This window comes from Onychomys torridus, chromosome 9 (genome assembly GCF_903995425.1).
Source record: "Onychomys torridus chromosome 9, mOncTor1.1, whole genome shotgun sequence".
In the NCBI taxonomy this organism is placed as follows: Eukaryota; Metazoa; Chordata; class Mammalia; order Rodentia; family Cricetidae; genus Onychomys; species Onychomys torridus.
The window spans coordinates 106,519,514-106,537,935 of NC_050451.1; the positions used below are offsets into that span (position 1 = coordinate 106,519,514).

At 49.5% G+C, this 18,422-nt stretch overlaps 1 protein-coding gene across 1 annotated transcript in view; it reads right to left on the reverse strand.

Moving 5' to 3' along the window:
• The window catches only part of Abcc4 (ATP binding cassette subfamily C member 4), a 211,006-nt gene extending 195,962 nt beyond the window's left edge, over positions 1–15,044 (reverse strand). Inside the window, exon 1 of the mRNA XM_036198541.1 lies at positions 14,597–15,044. Within this exon, the coding sequence (XP_036054434.1) occupies positions 14,597–14,670 (74 nt within the window). The 5' untranslated portion in view covers positions 14,671–15,044. The remainder of the gene's footprint in view (positions 1–14,596) is intronic.
• Positions 15,045–18,422: the final 3,378 nt, after the last annotated feature.

Genomic DNA, 18,422 nt, shown 5'->3' on the forward strand with positions numbered 1-18,422 from the left:
CACAGCCTTGAAGAACACAAAAGCTTACTCCTGGACAGACTTTATGCCAGAGACACACCCCACCTGGTGCTGGGGGACACCAACAATAACAGTGCCAGGACTTCAAGAACTATAATTTACTCAGAACACAAAGACTGCTCATCCAGGGACAGAACATGCTTTCCTGCTTCATGTTAATCCACAACAGACATTCTGAAGGGTTTATGGGAATTGGTTCCACATCTGAAGACATTTGGGAATTAAAGTGAACTCTCATTAATTCTGAAGGGAAAGTGAGAGGAAGCCATGTAAGGAGCTGCAGCTGGGTGACAATCCCAGGCTAGCTCAGTCTAACAGAGCAGGGCGGAACAGCAGATCTAGCAACAGTTTTTTAGCTGTGGCTGCTGGCAGGGGTGTGGGCCCCATTCATCTGTCCAGGCTACCGAGAACAGTCTGAGTGGCTGCAAACAAAAAATTACTCCCTCCCAGATGAAGAGCTGGACAGAGGTGGCAAGGGAACTGGCTTCTTCTGAGGCCTCTGCTTCCCTTGGATGCTGGTTTTCTCCCCGATTCTCGATGTGATCCACTCCCTGCCTCTCGGCATCCAAATGTCCACCTTGCACACAGTGTCACATGTAAGGACAAAGTCTGGACACTGGTCTTATTGAGTTAAAGTTTATCCCAGTCAGCTAATTCACTCTTAAGTACTTATTTAGAGACCTTAGCTCTAAGTACAATCACAGTCTACAATACCGGGGCTAGGTTTTCAACATGCAAAATTGGAAGTCTCCAGTTTCACAGAATAACAAGCGGCAGGAGAGGCAGGGCCAGATTTGGGGGGGGGGGGGGGGGCACAGCAGACTCTAGGAATCCAAGATCTGAAACTGAGAAATGGGAAAGGCTCAAGGAGGGCAGGGGTCCTCAGAGCTGTCTTCTCACAGCAGAGTGGTCGTCTTGGTGTGCTCAGAAGTGGGGCTGTGGTTTGTCACGGTCCCTAAATCAGCTGGTGTGACCAGGACTGGTAGTTCTGTTGTGGCTTAATGAAGAGAGGAGAGACTGGCTGCCTGTCGGCATTGTTAGAAAATCCTGTCCTTCACCTGTTCGCACGTGTATACATCAAGCCCTTGCCGTACACATTCACAGGTCTGTGCAGGAGAGGGAAAGAGAACACAGACATCTGGCTCTTTATGTACAACTTTAAAAACTGTGTGTGTGATTCTACCAACTGTTTATCTAATGAGTATCTGCCAGGTGGTTGCAGCAGGTCACGATTCAGGTGGGCCAAGAAGCAGAGATGTCCTCAACGCCACCACCACACAGGGCAAGCGAGAGAAGGAGGCTGAAGACTGAGGCCGTGCGGGAAAGGTGGGGAGGAAGGAAAGCTGGCTTTTTTAAACATGTATTTATTCATTTATGTGGTGGGGGATGGAAGTCAGAGGACAGCCTTCGGGAGTCAGTTCTGTCTCCCCACCTGGTGGGCCCTGGGAAGGTTTGGGGATTTTTTTGGTTTGGTTTGGTTTGGTTTGGTTTGGTTTGGTTTGGTTTGGTTTGGTTTGGTTTGGGCCTTATTTTGTTTTGAGACCAACTCTTCCACAGCCAGGATAGCTGGAATTCCTGATCACCGTGTGTCCACCTTCCAAGTGCTGGGATCACAAGCATGTGCCACACCTGCTTCTCTGAAAGCATTTCTAGAATGGGGTTAGAGCTCTAAAAACAACCTTCTGTGGCTTCTCAAATTCCAGGTCCACGACACTCCCTGGAAGACCCCAGGGAGACTGGAGCCCCATTCCCAGAGCTCCCCCACAGGGCTGTTAGACCAATGGACAGACAGCTGACCTCCTGGTGCCTGCCTGAAGCTCTCTGAGAAGCACTGTTCCTGAGCCTGCCCCTCTCAGCCCAACAGCCCTAGTGACATGGAACCACAGCTCAGGCGGCAGTGGGGCGCCAACTCTGAAAGAGACTCTAAGCACCTCTCCCTGTGGACAAGGGGCTCCTCACCAGCAATGACCACAGCCAGGTCTTCACATCCCACTGCTATTCCTGGTTACCCTTCGGGCTGATTCTCACCAAGAGCAAGCTTTCCACTCTTTCCCTTCAGTCCTGCCCTCCTGCTTCCCTCCGTTACACCAGCAAGTGCAAGTGTCTGCCCCACATCTCCCCCTGACAAGTACTAGACTAGATTAAACCTCGAGATCCCTGGGTCTGGAGAGCTTGGGTCTGGCTCTGCTACAGTTTAGCTGTGACCCTGAACAAGGGTCTTAACATTTGTAAACCGAGTCAGCTCAGACCCAGGTGACACACTCACTCTGCTGCAACTCGATATGACCCATGGGTGCTAGGGGGAGGGGCTGGTAAGGCACCATCTCCACAGCCCTATGGAGGGCGGAACTAGGTGAAATGCATGGAGCACACCATGGAGGCTGCACAGGGGTTTGCCTGGCTGCCCCGTGATGTCAGCCCTGAGGCACCCCAGGCTGCCTGTGCACAGGGCCAGCAGCCCACTTCCACATTCCCAATACCAGTCTGTGCTGACCGGAGAGGGAAGGACAGAGCTACGACCATCCGTGCCCAGGCCGGATCTTCAGAAAGATGTCTGCTGTCTGGGGACCAAACTTTCAGTAAGAACAGTTTTCTTTCATCCTTGCACTGAGTGTCACCCCCACTGGAGGCACAGTGGAAGGCGCAGTCTCGATGACTTGGCCTGAGCATGATGAACACAGGGGCAGGAGCATAGTCTCCACGGAGCTAAGCTCACCTCCTCTCCATCAGACACCCCAGGATACTGCACCCAAGTGTGTTCCTCCAGAGTGTTCTTTTTTTTTTTTTTTTGTCTCCCCCTGGGAAACACCCTTAGGATGCAGCTGAGCTCACTCCACACTCATCTTCCATGCTGGCAGGCGCCATGATGCACTTCGGCAAAGAATGCTGGGCCCCATTGACTCCTGCTGGCAGGAGGCTTCACCTTGGAAAATAACAGTATCCACTACACCAAAGGGTGTTGATAGGAGGAAATACAATACATCACTATTTAGAATGGATAACCTGCACAATGGAATAAGAAAAGGTAAAGCTATAAGAAGAAATAAATTGTGACGTTTTCGGGAAAATGGGTGCGTCTGGACTGTATGTATTGAGGTGACCTTACCCAGAAAGAAAAATACACCTTGTTTTAGTTTGCTTCTGTTACTTTGATTAGACACCATGACCAAAAGCAACTTGAAGAGGAGAGACTTATTGGGCTTATATGTAAGGTCCCCCATGGAAGGACGTCAAGGCAGAAGCACCACAGACACACTGTTTACTGGTTTCTCTAGTTTGCTCAGCTACCTTCCTTACACAGCCCACGCCCATCCACCCAGGGATGGTAGGGCCTACAGCAGTGGGCTGAGTCCTGCCTATCAACTAACAGTAAAGAAAATGCCTCACAGACAGACACCCCCCCCCCCCCCCCCCCGCTGATTGGGTGAAGGCAATTCCTCCTCTGCTGAGGTTCCCTCTTCCCAGGAGCATCAGGTTGACAACTGATGCTAACTAGGATGTATGGTCTCCCCCATAAGCAGACCCCAGCTTTACATTTTGCTATATGTGCCCATATGTGGAATTAAGGAGGGGGAAAGGCTTCACATAAGGGTCTGGGGAGGGTTCTAGAATGCGTGTGACATGATGTGGAAATGGAACCGCTAGGAACAGAAGGAGACAAGGCGGAGAACACGGGGATCTGGGAGAGGTATGTGTGGATAAATATGACATCATGAAACCCTGTGATTTTCTACGTTGGTCTGAGAAAACAAACAGAAACTCAACAACAGCAATGGCCTCAGTGGGATGACTAAAACTAAGAAGTAAATTAAGCAGCTCCTGCCAATCGGAAGCATGGCACAGGGAAAAGAAAACAACCACCTCCCCAGTCACGCAGCACCTGACACCGCAGGCCCACACTGCTGAGGGGTGCACCGAACACTGGCTGGTCGGTGCATTTTTCCAGCAGGAGTTCAGCAGCGGAGGAAGAGGCAGGTGCCCTGGACAAGGTGCATGTGCACTGAGGGGATGAGTATGGTCGGGGAACCTCACACGAGGTACCACAGGGATCAACAGAGGAACGCTAAGTGGGGCTCACGCCACGGAGAGCGTCAAATGTCAGAAAAGATGGTACCAAGGACAGCGGTAGCAGCCGCAGCAGCACTGTTGGGCTCTCTGAAGATAAGGCCTGAGGCGTTCAGTGTGAGCTGGAACACCCAGTCACAGAACAGCTCCAGTGGAGAGTGGCAACGGACCAAGCCACCTGTCACAAACCAGGCCCTCCCTGCATTCAGACAACAAGGAGGCGTGGCTGTCAGGTGCAGAGCTGCTGGAAGGAGGAGGAAGCTGGCTGGCGGACGGATGTCAGGTGGTGGAGACCTGTCCACTGTATGCCCAGGCCGGGACAAGGGAGGGGTTGCGTTGATGCCAGCAGCAGATTGGCCTTCCCCCTTCCCCTGTGTTGTCACATCCAAGTCCTCAGCTCATGGGATGGCGTTACTTATTAAGCAGCACAACAGTATTTATTGAGCAGCAGTGTTTACCACAAGAGAGAGGCCATGAGGCACAGCAAAGCCCACTATAGGAGTTTATTAAGGGAAGGGAACAGAGGAGGTGGACACAGGCCTATGGGTGACGACGGTACAGGAACAGGTGGAGCAACCTGCTTTTATAGGTTCACACACACACACATGCGCACATGGGCTTACGTAGCTAGGCCACACATGAGCAGAGATTGCGTGACCACGCAGCACAGGGATTATATAGGACGTGAGGCCCTGGGATGGTCTTGCCCGGCTACTGGTCAGTTCTTGCACAGTCATGTAGCTGGGAGAGTGGCTAGGAATTCTAACACAGGTGACCTTCCTCACACCTCTGGAAATACCCCGAGATACAACCATGGATATCGCACCTATCTTCCAGATCGTTTTAAATCTAGTCAACCTGACGGTGAAAATGAACCACCACAGTAAGTCTAAGCCGTGAGACAGCTTAATTCTACCAACTAACAGAGGATAGATAACAAAGCCTGGCGTAGTCATCCATCTTGTCTGGGATCACACAGGTATTAAGTGAAAGATCGCGGACTAGAACTAGGGATTTCTAGTTCAAATCTGACACTACACTATCCAGCTTCTCACTTGCTTCTATCTAGGGTAAGATATTAGCAACTCCAAACGGAAGCAGGCCAGATTAAGACTTTGTAACCAATGATAAAATACATAGTGTACAAATGGCTCAACTATGTACTGAGAGAAAACAATGAGGAAACACTAGTTTCCGAAGTCAGAAAACTAACTCTTTGGGGCACACAGATTTCAATAAGATTTAGCCACTTAGGGCATTTGAAAAGACTAACATCATGGGAGACTGAGGAGAAAGCTCAGTGGTGGAATGTTCATCTAGTATGCACAAGGCCCTAGATTCAATTCACAGCACCACCACCACCCCCCCAAAAAGAACATAAAATAGTTAATTTTGCAGCGATCCTTACTGTCTCCATTTCTTAAGGCTCATCCATATATACTCTACCAGGCTAACACCTACTAAAATGACAAAGTCTATTTTACAGGTGAACGAAGTATACTGTTGAATGAGGAAGAGATCTCCTGTAAATACCACATTTGGGACCTGCAATGAGACCCCTTGAGGCCCAGCCTTCCAGTTTAAGCTGTCAATCATCTCCCTTCTGTTATTTAAAACAAGACAAAGTGCTGGGCGTGGTGGTGGTGCAAACTTTAATTCTAACACTCCAGAAGAAAAGGTAGGCAGTTTTCCGAATTCAAGGTCAGCCTCATCTACACAGCAAATGAGTTCCAGGATATCCTGGGCTACACGTACAGACCCAGTCTCAAAAAAAAAAAAAAAAAAAAAAATCAATCAATAAATCTCACTTAATAAATTCTGATACATACATTTTAAAAGAACAAAACAAAAACAAGACAAACAAGGCTGGAGAAATGGCTCAGCAGTCAGGAGCCTGAGCTCTCGCAGAGGACGAAGGTCCGAACATCCAGTAGAGTGGCACTGTGGGAATCCACATCTCACGCCTCCCGGCCACCAGCACTGCTGTAGAACAATCTTCGTACACTGTAAATATGCATTACTCTCACTGGTTAATAAAGAGCTGACTGGCCTATAGCTGAGCAGGAAGAGATTGGGTAGGATAGCCAGACTAGGAGGATGCTGGGAAGAAGAAGGGTGGAGTCAGGAGATGCCATGAGACACGTACATGAGGTAAACGAGCCTGGGGCAGCACACAGATTAATAGAAATGGGTTAATTTAAGTTATAAGAGCTAGCTAAAAACAAGCTTACGCTACTGGCTGAGCATTTATAATTAATATTGAGTCTCTGTGTGGTTACTTGGGGGAGTGGCTGGCGGGACAGAAAAGTCCACCTACACAGCACTCACATGCACTCAGCCATTCATAGAAACATGTAAATACACAAAATCAAAAATAATAAAACCAAATCTCTAAAAAATAAAGATAAATCAGGAAGAATGCACTGTATGCTCTCTTGTGAGAGCCGTGCATGCTGTGTGGCTGGTGAAGGGGCCTTTAAGAGGTGACACTATAGAAATGGTCAGCCAGGTCTCAGTCATGTCCTGGCCAACGAGACACATCAATAAAGACCTACAGATTACAGCAATGTATTAGACGAGCAATTTCATACCCATTTTACATACGAGTGGAATTTGTACAGTTTTACTCAGGTTGCATTTCCTCTCCACTGAGTTCCTCCCACCCCGAGTCTCTAGCTCCACTTACTGAAGGCATCCTATGGAACCTGCTGCACAGGTGGAGGGAATGATCCCAGACACAGAATCAAATGCACCCAGGGTCAGTAGTACCTGACTCAACAGCCCCAGCTTCACGGTGCCCACCTGAGTAAGAGTGTGTTCCCTCACTGTGAGGGCAGAGCTGTTCCTACAAGGGTCAAATAACCCATTATCCCCAAGATCCCTGGCACATGGGCCCTGCCCCCAGTAACCCCTGCCGAGCACCACAGGGCTGACTAAGATCCATGGTAGCCACAGTCCTCACACTTTAAGGTCATCAAGTCCTTGAGGGAGACCTAGAAGGGAATGCACATGAGGGTGGGTCAGAGAAGTGTGTTGACTTTGGGGAAGTTGCAATCAGTGGCACTTGAGGAGCCTTTTAAAGTTATTTATGCCCAGGTGATACCTCCTAACACTGGGATTCAAACTGGCCTAGGGATGGGCCGGCGATGGGTTTTTATTCAGTTTTCTTTTGTCTGTTGATTTTGGCTACTCAGGTAGTTCAGCCACAGTGAATCCTGAGAAATTGCTTTGGAGTGTCAACTACAAAGAAGTTAACCAGGGCTGCGGCTGGAGGTCTGTGACAAAGTGTGTGTTCAGCATGGAGCTGCAGTTCTGTGACAAAGTGTGTGTTTAGCATGTGTGAAACCCTTCATTTAATCCCATCACCATCAAAAGAGAAAAGGAAACTTAATCAAAACAGGCTGGTAAGCTTCAGAGAAATAATTTCCATCTGTTGGGCACAGAGATAGAGATTTGTAATCCCAGAACTTGGGAGGCTGAGGCAGAAGGCTCAGAAGCTCAAGGCAAGCCTTGGCTACATGGCAAGTTTGAGGCCAGCCAATCTCAAAAACCTAAATAAGAAGAAATAATTTCCATAAATAGGCAACTGAAGGAGGCAATTGAGGAATATTTTCATGAAATCCAGCACCAACAGCCAGCCTTCACTTGTATAAAGTAAGTACTGCCAACACACCAGCCACTCTCCCCCGGGAATGACCACCCAGGAGACCAGTGCCTCTGGACTCCCCTGGGGCAGGTGATGTGATCCCTCCCAGACACTTGTGGAAAACCGTAATCTCCCATGCAGTGTAGGCAAGTGTCTCAGCCACACCATGGAGGATGTTCTCAAGACCTATTCCTTTCTAGTGCTCAAACTAAAAACTGAATGGCAGCCATGACCTGCTCAACTCTGATATGGATAGCATGAACGAAAATAGAGACAGGTTACATGAGGACAAACCCCACAGACTGAGAGGCCAGCGGGCTTACCTGCTAACGATGCCCTGAGGGTTCCTCTGCAGGCTTCCCCATCTCACTTAATAGTGTCTCCATCACTGTCTCTTGTTTAGGCCAAACCCTCAGAGACACCCTGGAACCTCTTCCTGTCGGGTCCTGCAATATATCTGACACCAGACCTTCCGGCTCAATGATCAAATAAGACCATGAGCTGTAAAATGATGTGAATCCATCACAGCCAAGCCTGAAGAGGTACACGGAAGGGTTCTGTCCTTAATTACGTCATCAGCCTAGGACGTGGCCCAGCTTAAAAAGCGGGCGGGCCCTCTGTGTGTCCCTTTTTCTCTTCCCGCTCTCTTCCCTCCATGCAGTCTCTCTGTTTCTCTCTCTCTGTTTCTCTCTCTCTGTTTCTCTCTCTCTCTCTCTCTGTCTCTCTCTGTCTCTCTCTGTCTCTCTCCCTCTCTCCCTCTCTCCCCCTCTCCCCCTCTCTCCCTCTCTTCTAATAAAGCTCTAAAAGGGTAACTATGGCTCGTGACTCCAGCACTCTTGCAGCGCCGATTTGACCAACAGTATGGTCTACCCCCTTTCAGAAAGCGTTGGGAAGCGCTTGGGTCACAACCCCGTCTGGAGTCACAGAACTGGGTGTGAATTCTAGCCTAGTTTGCTCTTGAGAGTAACGGGAGGCAGAAGAGCAGGATGGCCCCAGTTTGTTTGAGGGTCAATTTCCTTCGCCTAGAAGGAAAAAGGAGAAAGCCACAGCCAGGCTTGAGGAAACATCCCGTTTCCCTGAGGCTCCCAAGCACCTGCATTTGGTGGGTATCTGGTGAGTGGGTGAATGAATGAATGAATGATTCCATAGGCATTTCAAAGTCAAACAATAGAATCCAATGCCAGGGTACAAGGTTTAGAAAGGATGAGTGGAGAATCTACATCATAACAACTGCGTAGATAACGATGTTGACAACCAAGCATCAAGTCAACCTAGCAAATGGAAGGGAGCTGTCCCAGTTAGGGTCGCCATTGCTGTGAGGAAACACCACGACCAAAGCAGCGTGGGGGAGGAAAGGGTTTGTTCAGCTTACGCTTCCACATCACAGTTCATCATCATAGAAGTCAGGACAGGAACTCAAGCAGGACATGATCCTGCAGGCAGGAGCTGGCTTGCTCCTCATGGCTTGCTCCTCATGGCTTGCTCAGCCTGCTTTCTTATAGAACCCAGGACCATCAGCCCTGGGATGGCCCCACCCACCGAGAGCCGGGCCCTCCCCCATCAATCACACATTAAGAAAAAGCCCTACAGACTTGTCTGCAGCTTGGTCTTACAGAGGCATTTTCTTAATTGGAGTTCCCTCCTCTCAGATGATTTCAGCATGTGTCAAGTTAACAGAAAATTCGCCAGCACAGGAGGAAACATACTGTCAGTGCACACACATGTAAAAACCATATCCACTCACTAACAATAATGACACGGTCAGCACACACGCTCGGCCAGTCAGCCCACATGTTTACCTGCCTGTTGGAGCCCTTGCAGGCAGACAGATGCCGAGCACTTCTGGCTTGATGGGCACACCCACAACACGTTCTGATGATCCAGATAGCATCTCGGCTGTGACACAACCACTTCCAAGCTACAAGGTTCGTGAGAAGTTGCCCAACCCCTTTTGGACCTCAACGTCTCCCTTAGAGAACTGTGATACTGTCTGCCTCAGAGAATGAGGATTAAATTTCTTGAGGTAATATGTAAAATGGAACACAATATACAGGTGTTAGTGATCACTCATGTGAAAGCTCAGTGGGCCCCTCTGACCCACGCCTCTCAGTGTGTGGTCTGAGGGTACTGGAACTAGTAACCCTCAAAACAGACTCCCCCAAGTCCACCCAGACCCACTAGGGCGAGAGTTCCTGAGGACTCCATAAGAGACCCATAACCTCTACTTTTAAAAGCACGTCGGAGGCCATTACCAAGGCAGGTGCATGTAACTTTTACTATCTGCACATCCAGCCATGGCCCTGCTGACTTCTGCTTTCCACACTCCTCAGACTTTATGTCATAGGGAGGTCTCTTAAAGGGTTAATATTTAAATAAGCCTGAGACTTTCCTTCCTGCTCTGGAGGACAGGAGTTCTCCTTGGTTCCCACTACAAACCTGGCACTCTGCCTATTGCCAGCAAGGCCAAAGACGGCTCAGCAGGGGGCAGGCACTAGCCACCAAGCCTGACGACCTGAGTGAGGTTCATCCCCAAGACCCACAGGGTAAAGAGTTGTCTTCTGACCTGCACACACTGCTGTGGTAGGTGTGTGTATGTGTTTGTGTTTGTGTGTGTGTGTGTGTGTGTGTGTGTGTGTGTGTGTTCATGTGGGTGTAGGGAAGTGTTCATGTATGTGTGTATGTGTTAGTGTGTGGGATGTTCGTGTGTGTGTGTGTGTGTGTGTGTGTGTGTGTGTGTGTATGTGTGTGTGTGCGTGTGTGTGTTATATATTTAAAAAGTACTCAAAAAATGATACCAAATGCCACAGTTTAAAATTAAACACTGCTAAGCCAGGCATGGTTCACACCTATAATCCCAGCACTCAGGGAAGTAAGGTATAAGCATTCCCTACCAGTAGCTTGGGCTAAAAAGTGACACCCAGTCTCATGAAATAAAATTAATAAATAAATACACAGAATTGCTGCCCATTGATGGCAGGGGTGGGGGCAACACACAGCCAACCTCTCCAAGGCATGTGCATTTCTACCCTCCTCATGTCATGAGCTTTTTCTAAGCCAGGTCCCCAGAAAGTCTGTCCCATCACCCATGGCACTTTTCTACAACAGCATGGGCTTTGCAAGACGACATTTCATCAACGGAGACACAATTAGCTACAGGAGGAGGAGGACATAACTACTCTCTGGGGCCAACTGCCTCTGTCCCCTGGAGTCCCTCAACAATGGCACCCTGGGAAAGCGCCTCCACTGTTAACCTTGGATCTGTGGCTGCAACCCAATACCTGGGTAGGAGGCCTGGCCTAGAAATAGAGTACACCCACAAGCCTTGCTGGATGCTGGGGATAACACCAGGGGGCAGCAGGGAAGCAGGACAATCCTGGAAGAGTCTGGACCATCCCACACCCTGATGGACACCGCATTTCATAAGCTCTACCACTGATTTCTAATGACAGGTAGGACGCACTACTCAATAGATGGTGATGGCAAAATGTGCTGCTTTGAAAAAACTGGTGTCGATGTTATATCAACTGCATGAAGAAATTCTGGCTGCCTTTGTTGTCAGAATGAAACAACTATGCACAGGCAATCCAGGTAAGCCTGGGATGTAAAAAGATGTTCTGATGGGGCCGGAGGTGTGGTCCATGGTGAGTGTGTGTTTAACCTGCACAATGCCTGACTCCAACCCCAGCACCAGTAGCCTGGGGAAGGGGAAGTGGGGGACACCAAAATATACAGCCACGGACACATGCAGCTTAATCGATGGATACACTGTGAAAAACTATAAGTTACAGTCAGAAAATACCACGCCTTAAAGTCCACCATAAAAACTAAAGGGCCTGTAGCAGGGTTTATAGCTTTACTTAGTGTAGATGTGGTCCTACAAATGTGTGCTTTAAACAAATGTGTGCAAGACACACTAAAACATCAGCAGGTGTGTTAGACTGATGGAAATTACCACCCTTTTATTCCACCCCAGTGTTAAGGCTGTCTTCAGTGTCTTCAGTAAAAAACAATCATCTCTCGAAATCCACAACAATTTTCAATAGTCATAACAGTGTATGGCACAAAACCAAACTGTGTTACAGATCGCCAAAATCTTAGGAAAGCATATTGTACCGGCTGTCATCATCTGGCTGGGCAGCTACCCACTTAGGAGTTTAGGAAGCAGATGAAGTGTAGGAGGTAAAAAACCAGGTCTGCTCTACAAGGTGGGCAACTGCCGGAGGCCACCTTCTGGCTTCCCCACCTGCAGCAAGAAGCAGCTGCAGAAGGGAACCACGAACCTAGAGGCTGAGAAAAGATGCACTCGGTAAGTAGGCACACAAGATGCCATCACTGTCCACAGGTGACTTCACCAAGTCATGGCCCTCCTGCAGAGCATCATACTGGAATGGGGAAGCCAGCAGGAGGAGAGCCTTAGTGCATGGGGCCATCTGCAGCCTTCATCAACATCACCTGGACCCCTTGTAGAAGACACATGAATGTAGCATGTACCACCATTGCTTCTGATTTTTCTGGGCCAGTCTATAGGGGTACTGGAGACCCTGCATATTTCTAATAAGCTCCCAGGTGCTGATGATGCTGCCCTTCTGACTGCCTAACTTTGAGAGCAGGTGCCATATAACAAGACAGTAGATGCTCCACATGCATTATCTTCCACAACAGGAATTGTAAGAATATCCCTTGAGAAACTCCACCTGTAAGAACAGGAGCAAACGAAACCTCCTCCTCCTCCATGCTAGAAGAACCACCCTCCATGAAAAGCAGCACAGGACAGCAGCTCCGGGGAGGCAGACTGCCCAGATCTGCGTCCTGCTGGACACTGTGTCTTCCTGGATAGGTTAATTAAAATATCTCAGTTGAGTGTCTGCATGGGTGTAAACTAGAGCTGACAGCTCATTTCTCCCCAACTAGAAAATGGATAGGAGTGCCCACCCAAGCCAGCAATGGGAGATCGTTCCTGTCCTGGAACTCCACCTGCCTCTGCCTCCTGAGTGCTGGGACTAAAGGTTTAAAGGTGTGTGACACCACACTCAGCAACTACTTACATTCTTTAAGATTGGGTTGACAGACAGGGTGGCTCATACCTATATTCCCAGCACTCAGGGGACTGAGGTTGTAAGGAGGACTGCTGTGAACACAAGGACATCAAGACCAGCCTGGGCTATGACAGAGACTGTCTCAAACAACCAAAGACAGCCACATTGTCTACGCTGGTGTCAACTCCTCAGGCTCAAGTCCTCTTCCCTTCGTAGCCTCCCACAGGTGTGTGCCGCTCACGCCCACCTCTCCCTTCACCTACATTTTGAAAGTCCACACACAGATAGGTCATCAAGGCTTCCATATCCTAGCCAGGAGGTAGTGGCGGTGCACGCCTTTAATCCCAGCACTCGGGAGACAGAGGCAGGCAGATCTCTGGCTCTATAGATGAGGCCAGCCTGGTCTTTAGAGCTAGCCCCAGGACAGCCAAGGCTACATGGGGAAACCCTGTCTTGAAAAACAAAAACAAAAAGAGTTCTGTGTCCTGCCCAAAGCTCAGGAGACCAAGACAGTCCACCTACTTTGAGGTGGTTTTTTTTTTTTTTATATTAACCTCACCCATATTCCTTCTTCCTGCCTGCTCCTCTCTACCAAATGCCCAATATAAGATCCTGCACACACTACATATGAAATTAAAACAATAGTAAACTTTTAGAAATTTAATTACTTTGAAATTAAATGAATTTGAAATTTAATTAATAGTAAACAATTTGAAATTCCCTAGGTTTTCCCATTTTAAAAAGGTAACATTAGAATGTGAGAAAGATGAAATGGTAGAGGTCAAGAAATTAAAACTATACTAGTTAGCCAAGCGTGAGTACTAGCCAGCCCAGGCTGAGAGATGGAAAACTACTTAGGAATGTCACTTACCTAACTAAGCCTTTTCGCTACAATAAAAGGGCAAGGCTGGGGCCAGATCAGGGAACCCATCAGTGGTTTTAGGCATGGAGACAATGAATGGATCCTGTCTCTAAAGACTAGAGATCTTGGTAAGACGCCGCCACCACCACCACCACCACCACCACCACCACCACCACCACCACCACCACCACCACCACCACCGCACACAGGCTTAAAAAACTCATCCAAGAGCGATGAAGTCATCAAAGGCAGAAGTGAAAAGGTCCCTCTACCAGGGCAACACATTCTCCACTATGGCTGCGTGTCAGTCAAGAGGGAAACGTCCTGCAGGTCCTGTTCAGGGGCAGTGTCCCCATTCATAAGTAAAGACATGAGAATAAATTAATATTTTACCCACACGAGATCGGCTGTCACTGAGGGCCAGAAAGAGAGATACGGTCCTATCGGTTATTAAACTTCCTTGCAAAAGACACACACAAGCCACCCACAGTGGTAATTGATGGAGCTGAAAGAAAGATGTCTGGGGAGGTGCCTCAGAAGGCGGTGGGGACACTAGAGCGTGGCGCTGCTCCAGCACACTAGCTTCAGCCGCGATTAGATAAGACCAGCTGTTCACAGCTGCTTAAAGAGAAAGAAAAAGGTGCAGTTTGGGCGCGCCCGGCAGCTGGACCAGGGAAGGTGGGAGGCATGCGGGGGTCTGTCTTCCAAGGCAGGACGACGACTCTGCACCTCCCACTGATCCCCACGCTTGCGGATGGGAGCCACCTGTACCTAACGCCTGTCCCCCGCGTGCTCCTCCGGCGTGGAGCGGCGCAGGCGTGGGGTGCCGGCGGGGACCGCAGGCGGCGCGGCGCACGCGCGACGGGGAGCCCGGAGTGTGCGGCCGTGCAGGGAATGCATCCTCCGACCGCCTCGGACCGGCGCGGAGCATCTCCCGGACAGCGAGGCGGGCCCAGGCAGGGCACTCACCAGAAGAACAGGCGCGAGCAGAGGTTGGCGTCCTGCAGCGGGTTGGGTTTCACCTCGGTGTGCACGGGCAGCATCTTGCCCGGGGTACGCGCGGCCTGGCGGGGACGGCGGTGGCGCTGGCGGTGTGCGCGGCTCCGGGAGGCGCTCCCGGGTGAGGATGCTGGAGCTCGGGCCGGCACGCCGGTCCGCTCGGCGGGAGCCTCGCAGGCAGCAGCTTCCGGGAACCGAGCGCCGGCCCGCCCTGACCCCGCCTCCCGGGGATCCTCGGGGCGCCCGCTACGCCTCGCCGCGGCCGCCGCCTCCTGGAGCCCGGGAGCTACGCGTCGCGTGCGAGCGCAGGGGCACGGCGGGTAGGGAGCGGCGGAGACTACGCGCAGGTGACGGGCGGCGGCCGGGGGGAACGCGAGGACGCTGCACGTGCTCGGGACCCGCAGCAAACTTTGCCGAAGTTTAAGATCAGCGCCCGAGCACCACCCTGATGGGGGCGGGGGCGGGGCCGGCTGTGCCCGCCCCCGCGCTCAGAAACGCCCCCGGGCGAAGGACTTGTGGAGATCTGGTGAAAGCTGCCCGGCTTTGGCTGCCCTCCCCTGGCATGTTGCCTCTATCAGGACCGAATAGGGCGCTGTGGGAGGTTCTCCGACCTGCAGGCCAACAGTTTGACCAGGAACAACAGCAAGGTTTAACAGATTGCCTTTGCAAACCTGAAATCGGTAGAGACAGTCGGGCCACACGGGATTAGAACGCAAGGAATTGATGAATCAAAGTTGCCATTTCGGGCGGGCTTCTTGGCCTTTCCTGTATTTCTTGCCATGGTGGATCTCTGAGCAGTTGGCTACCCTCTTAGGTTGGGTAAGAGAGATCAGAAAATACACTGCGTGTCCGCGTGTCTGTCCCCAAGCCCTGAGAGGCTAACAGGAACAGTGGCGAAGGGGCGGCTATCACAGGACACCTTGGTGTGCCTCTCTGTATACCTACTCCACTTTTAATTTGTAGAGTGCCCTTTTGAGACGGTTATTCCTATTTTACGGAGTAAAGTCAGACTCAAAAGATCCAGCCCCTCTGAGATCTTAAGGTTAGTTAGTGATGATGAAATCTAATCTGTGCTCAGATTGGCCTGTGAACGCGAACTGGTTCAGGGAGGGTCAGTTAGCAGAGACTAAGACCTGGTTCCCAGCTTTTGGACTCCTGTTCACCAGCCGTGGGTTCTGCTCTGGGCCTTGTTAACTACCTCCACTGTTCCGTTCACTTCAGCACGGCATAAAGAAAGATGAGCAGTTATGAATTCGTGACTTTACCCTCCCGTTTGCTGCGGGACAACACTGGCTTAGGGAGGAAAGGGTTTCTATCAGCTCACACTGGCAGGTAACAATCCCACGTGGCTCCAGCTCCTGGCAACCCTGGAGAACTGCTGCTGCTGCTGCGTGCTGACTCAGGCCCGCAGTGGGCCGGGCCTTCCCATGTGGAATAAGATGTCTCTCACAGTGGCTGGGTAGTTAGTTCTTCTGTTGAAGTTCCCTGCTTTCCTGGTGACTCTAGGTTGTGCCCAGTTGAAAAATAACCAACTCAACTTTCTTTGGTCATTTCCCATATGTGCTTATTTAAATGGCCTTATTAACAGTTTTTACAGTCTTTGTATAAATAAGCATTTATTTAGCTGTCAAGCCATATGTGGTGGTCCATGCCTTTAACTCCATCACTTTGAAGGCAGAGACAGGATCAACAATTCAGGGTCATCTTTGATGGACTAGAGAGTGTCTGGACAGCCTGGCCTACATGAGAGGCCCTGTCTCAAAAAACAAAAATAAGTAAATAAAGACAAAAGTAATAAGCCAGGCAGCGACCCTCAGGAGTATGAGGCAGGGAGAGCTGAAGGTAAAGATCAGTGGGATATCTAGGCTGTTATTGATCTGATTGGGTACATAGAGAGACCGTTTGAGAGACAGAAGAATTGACATAGGTTCTCATGTATCCCATGTTAGCCTTCTAACTCCTAATCTTCCTCATTCACCTTCCAAGTGCTCAACTCACAGACATGTCCATCGTACCTAGTTATAAATGAGTTTCTGAGGCATCCCAGTTTGTAAAATGCTTGTCATACCAAATTTTTCTCACTCACCAAAAGCTAGGCATGGTGGCATACATTTTCTAGCACAGGTGAGGCAAAGACAAGTGGATCCCTGAGGTCCCTGGCCACCCAGCCTACCCTACTTCCTAAGTTCCGGTGTAGTTAGATGCTGTGGATATTGCTCTGTGTAAATAAAGTTCTGATTGGCCAGTGGCCAGGCAGGAAGTATAGGCGGGACAAGAGAGAAGAGAATTCTGGGAAGTAGAAGACTGGAGAGAGACACCGCCAGCCGCCGCCATGAGAAGCAACATGTAAAGACACCAGTAAGCCACAAGCCATGTGGCAAAGTATAGATTAACAGAAATGGGTTAATATAAGATAGAAGTAGATAACAAGCAGCCTGCCACGGCCATACAGTTTATAAGCAATATAAGTTTCTGTGTGCTTTCTTGGTTGGGTCTGAGCGACTGTGGGACTGGCGGGTAAGAGAGATTTGTCCTGACTGTGGGCCAGGCAGGAAAACTCTTAACTACAGTTAGAGACCCTGTTTCAAAGAAACAAAAAATAGAAAGTAGATGGCACTTGAGTAGCAACAAGCTCATACATAGATGCATGCACACAAACTATATATACATAAACATATATATAATATAGATATAAAGTCTCAGCTACTCAGGAGGCTGAGGCAACAGAAGGATGGATATCCTGAACTAAGGACTTCAGGATCAACCGGAACATCATAGGTATATCTGTCTTTCAAAAAAGAAAAAAGAATGACTAAATAAAAGTCAGGTACATAAAGCAGCAAAATGTTGATCATTTCGAACTGTGTGAAATTTATTATACAGTATGTTGGGCATTCCATGCGTGTTTTCCAACTTCCCATTGCAAAAAGGGAAGTATTTTGATTGGAATGCAGAGCCTCCTGTTCACAGCCTCCCGTTCTCAGATGAGGCGTTGTGTCTAAGCCAACATCGATAGGGCTCACCTCATTTCTGATGCTCTCTGAAACACCCTACACTTTCTAGACTGGTGTGTTTGTTCATCTGCCAGCTCTGCTTCAAAGCCAGAGAGTGTGTTTGCTAAAGTTAGAAGCCCAGCGACTCACCCGGTGCCTGCTCTGTCCCCTGTGACTGGGGACAGTGTCCGGACTGTAGTTAGCAGGCTCCAAACTGCCAAAGCCCGCAGTTTGACTGAGGTGCTGGCTTTTCGTTTTTTAACTAAGCAATTCTGAAACTTCTTAACATTCTTTTCTGAACACTCGCTCATGTGGCACTTAGAAGAAATACTGAGAACCAGTGTCTCAGAGAAAAGAGGGAGGCTTAGGAGAATGAGGTTTTCAGCTCTTCCTTAATAGCAAGCTTTGCTGGTGATGACTCTGCTCGAGTCTTTAATGAGTCTGGAATCCCCACTCTTTCTTTGTCAGGTTTCTGTGAGTCTCGCCTCCTCAGTGCATGCTAAAGACACAAGTTAAAGGAACTGGGGGTGGGTGTAGTTCTTGGTACAGTGCTTGCTTAGCAGGAGGCTCTGGGTTGAATCCTCTCACACACACACACACACACACACACACACACACACACACACACGACATGTATGTGTATATAACGTGTGGGTGGGCAGGAGTGGGGGAGGTGGGTGTGGAGAGAGATAGTGTGTGTTTTCATTTAGTGAATGCTTTCTTTGTACTTTACAGTCAGACTGAAGGCTAGCGTGCGAAAGTGGTAGAAAGGCCTCTGTTTGCAGTTCTTTACTTGCTTGAAA